Source organism: Miscanthus floridulus, chromosome 10, assembly GCF_019320115.1.
Source record: "Miscanthus floridulus cultivar M001 chromosome 10, ASM1932011v1, whole genome shotgun sequence".
In the NCBI taxonomy this organism is placed as follows: domain Eukaryota; kingdom Viridiplantae; phylum Streptophyta; class Magnoliopsida; order Poales; family Poaceae; genus Miscanthus; species Miscanthus floridulus.
Genome location: NC_089589.1, coordinates 93,798,952 through 93,807,590, shown reverse-complemented (window position 1 = coordinate 93,807,590; position 8,639 = coordinate 93,798,952). Strand labels below are relative to the sequence as shown.

At 41.5% G+C, this 8,639-nt stretch overlaps 1 protein-coding gene across 1 annotated transcript; it reads right to left on the bottom strand.

Annotated features, from left to right (window-relative positions):
- Nucleotides 1-457: 457 nt before the first annotated feature.
- Nucleotides 458-8,335, bottom strand: LOC136486870 (chromophore lyase CRL, chloroplastic-like). The gene is made up of 9 exons (XM_066483932.1): nt 8,020-8,335; nt 7,767-7,816; nt 6,562-6,622; nt 6,447-6,482; nt 3,001-3,051; nt 2,306-2,398; nt 1,384-1,488; nt 1,129-1,221; nt 458-1,032 (listed from the first exon to the last, which is right to left on the bottom strand). The coding sequence occupies exons 1-9, from the start codon at nt 8,185-8,187 to the stop codon at nt 934-936; spliced, it is 756 nt and encodes a 251-aa protein (XP_066340029.1). The 5' UTR covers nt 8,188-8,335; the 3' UTR covers nt 458-933.
- Nucleotides 8,336-8,639: the final 304 nt, after the last annotated feature.

Sequence of the window (8,639 nt, the reverse complement as noted above, 5' to 3'; positions counted from 1 at the left end):
GCCTAAAAGCTACAGCTCAAACAAACAGAGACTCCAAACAAGAATATAGACATGAGCATGAGAAAGAAACATTTGGAACCTGCGATTGCTTTATGACTGCTACTACCCGAGTACCGAGCATTATGCGGCCCCATTTTGAAGGCAAAGTTCGATCAACCATGGTTTCCAAATAATTCCACCTACATCAGAAATCATGATACCAGTGTCATAATACACTCTCTGTTGTAATGTGACTAGAACAAATCTTTTCTGACTGGCATAATACACCATAGAGTACAATGCGACTGGGTCATCTTTAGTACTGACTTAAATCGGTTCAGACTAGGCATGTTGTAGTGTTTTTTTCTCGAACACGCAGGAGAGCTGCGTATCATTGCATTAAGAAGAGTTGTAAAATACAACATGCACATCACATTGCATTAAGAAGAGTTGTAAAACACAACATGCACATCACCCACACACACCCCCCTTAACTTTCAGTTACATTCGCGCCTGTCAAAGTAAAACACGACCAGCTACTAACAACGGTGGTGGGCCTAACCGTTTGCTACAGGGAGCCGTGCAAGCTCCCTTGCTCCAGCTAAACACCACAGATGCGCTTCCTCTTCGATGTGTGTTAGGATTCTCTGCACGTGGCATGTTGTAATGTGGCTAGAACAAATCTTTTCTGACTAGCATAATACACCATAGGATACAATGCGACTGGGTCATCTTACGTCCTGACTTAAATCGGTTCAGACTAGGCATCATGCATCACGATACTACCATGGACAACCAAGATGCACAGGTTGGTCAAGAAAAAGGAATGCATTAGAACTCAGTACAATATATACATACATGCTATTCACTTATTGCATTCCTATGAACAAATAATTTAGAGCTCAGGCTCTACTGGTCATCGATTACATATGCTTTATCCAGCTTCTTCTCTAGTCACAAAGGGGCGGAGAAATTTAACGGCGAGAACATGTCGTCATATTTGGATTTGGGGGCAGGCTTGAACTCGTAAGGGCCAACCTTGGTTCCCCAAACCTGAGAGTAAGTGAGCCATTGTCAAAAGGAGACTCTTTCACGTAGTCTTGGCAAGCTATCTGGAACACTAGTGCATGAAGACTAAAAGAAAATCACCTGGTTTCCTTCGTCGTCAAAACCTTTGTCCCAGATATGTACTTCACCATTTTTGTGGATGGACAAATCCGATGCACAATATGATGCACCACTCTATAAAATACCAGTGTTGAGATGGGAACAAGCGAAACATGACAAGGATTACCAGTAGGGGGTTCTGATGTAGTATTAAATTAAAAAGATGTCTGCAAATTATTCAGCCAGAAAGAGGAATGAATATGCAGAATTGCTGATTGAGACGAGCAATTAGCTCACCCAGTTGTTGGGAAAACCTTCAGGTGGAGTAGATCCTTCGTATAAGCAACGTTTTCCACGGCCACATCGTGACAAGTGTATGGTGGTCAGATGCTCTGCGATATCCTGAACACCAAAAGTAAACCTAAATATTAGAGTGATAAATTAGATATTTAGAGTAACATTACACAGTAACTTGTGTGAATAAAAACAAGCATCGCAAGTTGTATACAGCTTAAGCTACGAATGTACTATGCAAAGCTATATCAGTTGGTGCACGACTCCATATGGAGTTACAGTGTAGATGTGAATACACATAAACATGCACAACCTACTATGTAATGGTTTACAGTTAAGTGCATAGTTTAAAATGCATTAAACAATTAAGTGGTTATGTCACATAAAAAATGGGAGACGGTGCTTTTTTCCATGCAGGAACTAGGTCCTCATCAGTCATCCTAGTAGTACACTAAGTGAAGCACATAATGGACTTGATTTAGGTCAGGAGTAGCACAACAGCATTCAAGTCCATATTCAAAACACCAAAGGCTGCAAATGAATAGTAAAAGCAAAAATGGCGATCCATGGCTTATCAATACAATATCAATCAATCATATCGAAAACCCATTGAACTATCCCACATCATCTTTGGTCTGGTGACAGATGGGATCCCTGCCTTGATAATACAAACAATGGCATTTCTATATTCTGTTGATTCATTCATTCAATGGCAACTCCACCTTGTCCCTAATTCCCTTTACACACATTAGTATGCACAGGGTGACTAAGAATAATCATTAAGCTGATTAGATTTAACTAATTGTTGTAAAATACTTCCTTTATTTCATCAAGACTTTAGCCACCAACAGTCATGAGTAAATGAGGGAAGAAACTTCTCAAGCAAACATTCTGAAAAGTAAGATTGTGTTCAGACATGACATACCGCAATTACTTCTTCTGGCTGTGGCCTCTGATCCTTTTGACGGTCACAGAAATTCTTGTACTCTTCAGCATCCCTAATTGCATATGAACTCAACTGTCCATTGGAAAACAAATTTAAAATGTTATTTAATCAGCTTTGCCTGCGAAATTGATTTAAAATATTAATATCTCCCAATCAGTATTCCTAAAAGCAGGAACGTGGATGAAAAGTTGCATTGCTTCAACCAAAATGTCAATGCCACTGTAAACACCAGAAAATAAAAGTAATGATTCTTGACATTAATAGATTCACTCAAAGGTTATTAATGGCCACAAGTAAGAAATAATCGTCAGAACAATCAAAATAAAAGTAGCACTGTACAAAATACTGTGTGCTCTAAATAGACCATTTTACGCTCCCCACTATGGACAAGTTGCATCACACCAAAGCTTTTTGAACATGAGAACTGTAACTGTTGGAATGGCCTTAAGTAATGTCATGTTTTGGAACCAGATGCATATGTTTCTAGTTAATAGTTGAATAGGAGATACCATTTGCTCAGATGGTCTCATTTTTTACGAAATCAAAAGTAGAGGAGAACAAACTTAATACTACTAGTAAATTCTGATAAATATTAGTAAGGATGCATCAGTTTGTTCAGTACATCAACTTCACGACATTGCAGGATCTCAGAGGAATGTTAAACTTGGGCTAACCTCAACATCGCATTTCATCTCCTTCGGACAGGGCTTTACCATGTAGAATCTCTGGAGAGACCAGAACTTATCATTATTTGCACAAATGTAGAGCATATAAGATATTGGAAATATAGAATGGACACAATAGAACAGAATTCCAACAACAACAACAACAACAACAACAAAGCCTTTAAGTCCCAAACAAGTTGGGGTAGGCTAGAGTTGAAACCCAACAGAAACAATCAAGGTTCAGGCACGTGAATAGCTGTCTTCCAAGCACTCCTATCTAAGGCTAAGTCTTTGTGTATATTCCATCCTTTCAAGTCTCCTTTTATTGCCTCTACCCAAGTCAACTTCGGTCTTCCTCTGCCTCTCTTCACGTTACTATCCTGACTTAGGATTCCACTACGCACCGGTGCATCTGGAGGTCTCCGTTGCACATGTCCAAACCATCTCAACCGGTGTTGGACAAGCTTTTCTTCAATTGGCGCTACCCCTAATCTCTCACGTATATCATCGTTCCGAACTCGATCCCTTCTTGTATGCCCGCAAATCCAACGCAACATACGCATTTCCGCGACACTTAGCTGTTGAATATGTCGTCTTTTCGTAGGCCAACATTCTGCACCATACAACATAGCAGGTCTAATCGCCGTCCTATAAAACTTGCCTTTTAGCTTCTGTGGTACCCTTTTGTCACATAGGACACCAGACGCTTGCCGCCACTTCATCCACCCTGCTTTGATTCTATGGCTAACATCTTCATCAATATCCCCGTCCCTCTGTAGCATTGATCCTAAATATCGAAAGGTATCCATCCTAGGCACTACTTGACCTTCCAAACTAACATCTTCCTCCTCCCGAGTAGTAGTGCCGAAGTCACATCTCATATACTCAGTTTTAGTTCTACTAAGTCTAAAACCTTTGGACTCCAAAGTCTCCCGCCATAACTCCAGTTTCTGATTCACTCCTGTCCGGCTTTCATCAACTAGCACTACATCGTCCGCGAAAAGCATACACCAAGGGATGTCCCCTTGTATGTCCCTTGTGACCTCATCCATCACTAAAGCAAACAAATAAGGGCTCAAAGCTGACCCTTGATGTAGTCCTATCCTAATCGGAAAGTCATCTGTGTCTCCATCACTTGTTCGAACTCTAGTCACAACATTGTTGTACATGTCCTTAATGAGCCCGACGTACTTCGTTGGGACTTTATGTTTGTCCAAAGCCCACCACATAACATTCCTTGGTATTTTATCATAAGCCTTCTCCAAGTCAATAAAAACCATGTGTAGGTCCTTCTTCTCCCTATACCGCTCCATAACTTGTCTTATTAAGAAAATTGCCTCCATGGTTGACCTTCCGGGCATGAAACCAAATTGGTTCATAGAGACCCGCGTTATTGCTCTCAAGCGATGCTCAATAACTCTCTCCCATAGCTTCATAGTATGGCTCATCAACTTAATTCCCCGGTAATTTGTACAACTTTGAATATCTCCTTTATTCTTGTAGATCGGTACCAATATACTTCTCCTCCACTCATCAGGCATCTTGTTCGATCGAAAAATATGGTTGAACAACTTGGTCAACCATACTACAGCTATGTCCCCGAGGCATCTCCACACCTCGATTGGGATACCATCCGGTCCCATCGCCTTACCTCCTTTCATCCTTTTCAACGCCTCTCTTACCTCAGATTCTTGGATTCTCCGCACAAAGCGCCTATTGGTGTCATCAAAAGAGTCATCCAACTGAAAGGTTGCGTCCATATTCTCACCATTGAACAATTTGTCAAAATACTCTTGCCATCGATGTCGGATCTCATCCTCCTTTACCAAGAGATGCTCCCTTTCATCCTTAATGCACTTAACTTGGTTGAAGTCCCGTGTCTTTCTCTCACGAACCCTAGCCATCCTATAAATGTCTTTCTCTCCTTCCTTCGTACTCAAATGTTGGTAAAGATCCTCGTATGCTCTACCCTTTGCCACACTTACAGCTCGCTTTGCAGTCTTCTTTGCCACCTTGTACTTCTCTATGTTGTCCACACTCCTGTCATGGTACAAGCGTCTATAGCATTCTTTCTTCTCCTTAATAGCCCTTTGGACTTCCTCGTTCCACCACCAAGTATCTTTAGCCTCGCGTCCCCTTCCTTTGGTTACTCCACACACCTCTAAGGCTACCTTCCGAATGTTGGTTGCCATCTTGTCCCACATATTGTTTATGTCGTCTTCTTCCTTCCAAGAGCCCTCTTTGATAACCCTTTCCCTAAATACCTCTGACGTCTCCCCTTTCAGTTTCCACCACTTTGTTCTTTCAATCTTAGCTTGTTTATCCCTACGGGCACGCACCTGAAAACGAAAATCTGCCACCAAAAGCTTATGTTGAGAAACAACACACTCCCCTGGTATCACCTTGCAATCCAAGCATGCTCGTTTGTCCTTTCTTCTTGCGAGGACAAAGTCAATCTGACTACAGTGATGTCCGCTACTGAAGGTCACTAGATGAGATTCTCTCTTTCTAAAGAAAGTGTTGGCTATCATCAGGTCAAAAGCTACCGCGAAGTCCAGAACTTCCTCCCCCTCCTGATTCCTACTACCATACCCAAAACCTCCATGAACTGCCTCGAAACCTGCGCTTGTAGTACCTACATGCCCATTAAGATCTCCTCCTATAAAAAGCTTCTCACTACTAGGTATAGCTCTAACCAGGCCATCTAAGTCTTCCCAGAACTGTCTCTTAGCACTCTCGTCGAGGCCTACTTGGGGGGCATACGCACTAATTACGTTCAAGACCATATCACCAACGACAAGCTTGACTAAGATAATCCTATCTCCTTGCCTTCTCACTCCCACCACACCATTCTTGAAGCTCTTATCAATCAAAACTCCTACTCCATTTCTATTCGCGACTGTCCCTGTGTACCAAAGCTTGAAACCTGTATTGTCCACCTCCTTCGCCTTCTGACCCTTCCATTTAGTCTCTTGAACGCAACAGAATTCCAAATTTAATCTAAATACTATCCAATCAACAGGCATATGAAGCCTTTCTTGCAGAATAATGGAACCATATTCTCAATACTCCAAACTATTGGGATCATCTGATCATTACAGTTGGCAGACAAAGCATTACACATCACAAGAATACAGAACGCAAAATGGCAAAGAAATGTTTAATCTTGTTAGGTTAACAAGGAAGAAAGGATTTAAAGGTAACAGGAAATAGTCACATGGGTGTACTGAAAGTTCAAGTGCATGAGTAAAATAAAGCATTTGAGCAGAAGATTCTTATGCATCTGCAATGTCAGATAATATAATATCATCTTGTTTAGACTATATTGACTAGCATAACAAATAAACAATATATAAGTTTGTGCAGGAACCCAAGAAATAATATCCACCATATGAATTGGTAAGTGCAAAAAAGGAGACATGTAAGAGTGACTAATACAGTTTAGAGTTACTTACTTGTCTAAAAGGCTTTTCTGGAGATCTCCAAAATGCCTGAAAAGGAAACCATGGAATTGAGATACCAAAAAGGGGCACTGTAATAAAGAAGAATGGATAGAGATAATGATCATACCTGCTCAAAGTAAAGCACCCTTGAGCCATCCACCATCTCGGTTGCAGGACATGTGAGCATTCTGGAAACAAAAGAAGGATGAATTGCAACAAAGGACAAACACGTCAGCACATGCTTAAAAAATACGTGTCATGCATGGAAAATTGAGTTGAAAAGGATTTTTAAAAAAAACAGCAAATGTATGTGATCATGGGTGTGTGAACAATTTTTTTTGCATCTTAAGTGCAGATAAACAGCAATTTTTCTACATCATTAATGTTTATCACTTCTACCAAGTTACTTACATCCAAGCAAAATATTCATAATGAGTCAATGATAACAGCAGATTAGAAAGACCAATCAAGGATACAGTTAAAGAAAACGATAACAGGTCAGTGTAACCATTCAGTCACTTATCCAAGGAATGGACCAGAAAAAACTTGTCCAAGGTTGAAAACATTGGATCAAATTTATGAATTCTACAATAAATATGGATCCTTTTAATGGATATATATAATAAACAATTTGCTCAAGGTTGAAAACTTGAAATACAATACAAGGTGACATAGCATTTTCACATGCATACCCTAATGGCCAGGAAGGAAGCACCAACAAAAGTACAACAGGTTTGTTAACCATCAATGATTTATCGAGTTCCATTGTTTTCTGCAGCTCCCACTGCATATTTGCTAGAAGATTCAGTATGGTGCTTTAATTAAAATTTTCAGATGACAGACAGCAGCCAGAAAGTACAGAACTAAACCATTTAGAAAGAATGGCTGCCTTCAATCCACTATTATATCAGTAGATACTACAAGATCCCAGAGAACGTTTATATTCAAAACCCAACAAAGAAGAGATCAAATCAAAAACAGTTTGCACCAGCTGTGAAAGTATTGCATTTTCAAATCAGTCTAGAGTTATCCAGCAACTTGTAAAAGACAGACTCAACCATCAAAGCTAAATTATCACAAACCATGGTCAGCAACCTTTATGCTTATCGACAATGTGAACTGCAGTGATCAACACTTGACAGAAAGTTTGCAGCGAATATTCGATTGGTGCGCATGTGCATATACCTCCCTCCCAAAACAAGCCTACGATTAGTTCATAGATACTACCAGAGTACCAGACTAAGACAAAAAGCCTAATGAAATGGCAATGGAAACACTAGTATCCGAACAAAGAAAAGGAATTCAGTGCTTTTGTTAGAATAAAATTCTGACCTCAAATTGAAGAAGTTGTCAGGATCCTTCCTCGCCTGCTCCCTCGAGAACTGTACATCAGGAAACGCATTAAAACACAAGCATTTCTTTCCTCTATCTATCTACGTGTTAAAAGAAAAAGACGCCGCCGCATCGGGATTTTTCTCCTTGCAGCAAAAAAAAAGGACGGAATTTTTCTGAGGAATTCTCAGTGCGGCCGCATCGGAATGCCTCGGGAACCGAGCAATAGTCCAGTGTGGGAGGCCGGGGTCACCTTCTCACCGGAGAGCGCGTCGGCGACGGCTCGCGCATGGTCCCAGCGGGTGGTGGAGCGGCGCAGGCGGCGGAGCAGCAGGACGCCGCCGACGACCACGAGCGCCTTCAGCACCGCGCCCCGCACCGCCCCTCCTCCGCCTCCTGTGTCCTCTTCGCCGGAGCCCATCGCCGGGGGTCCTTCCACGGCGGCCGCGCGAGGGCCCGGCCCAGGGAGGAAATTCGCGGTTTTTGGAGGGGTCAGGGATGATTTGGATTTTGGGGAAAATCAGGAAATGGCGATGTTTTTTCTGTGGACCGCGGAAGCTGTGGGTTCAAAGGAAACCCAAACTAATGGCCGAGAAATTCCTAGATTCCGGTAGGTGACCTTGTCAGTTTGGGCTTCTAGTATCGTCGGTGCGTCAGTATTCGTTATCACTTTTTAGTTTTTATTAGTTATAGTTTTTTACGAAAATTGCTATAGGGCCGATTGTTTTGAATTGGGTATTGGTACTACGATAGTTCATGATTTTCATTCTACAATATTGTTCATTTTGAACAATGTTAGAAAATTGGCGTACTCATAGGGCTACTATCCGGACGGACCCTGGGTCGGCCTATAATCTGTTAAATGACACGAGA

What these genes read in the sequence shown, in the direction of transcription:
- LOC136486870 (XM_066483932.1), bottom strand. Translation starts at nt 8,187, where the DNA reads ATGGGCTCCGGCGAAGAGGACACAGGAGGCGGAGGAGGGGCGGTGCGG. An exon ending in GGGTGCTTTACTTTGAGCAG is followed by an intron (nt 6,483 to 6,561) that starts GTATGATCATTA and finishes TTTCCTTTTCAG; the next exon opens with GCATTTTGGAGATCTCCAGA. An exon ending in AAGGTTTTCCCAACAACTGG is followed by an intron (nt 1,222 to 1,383) that starts GTGAGCTAATTG and finishes GGTATTTTATAG; the next exon opens with AGTGGTGCATCATATTGTGC.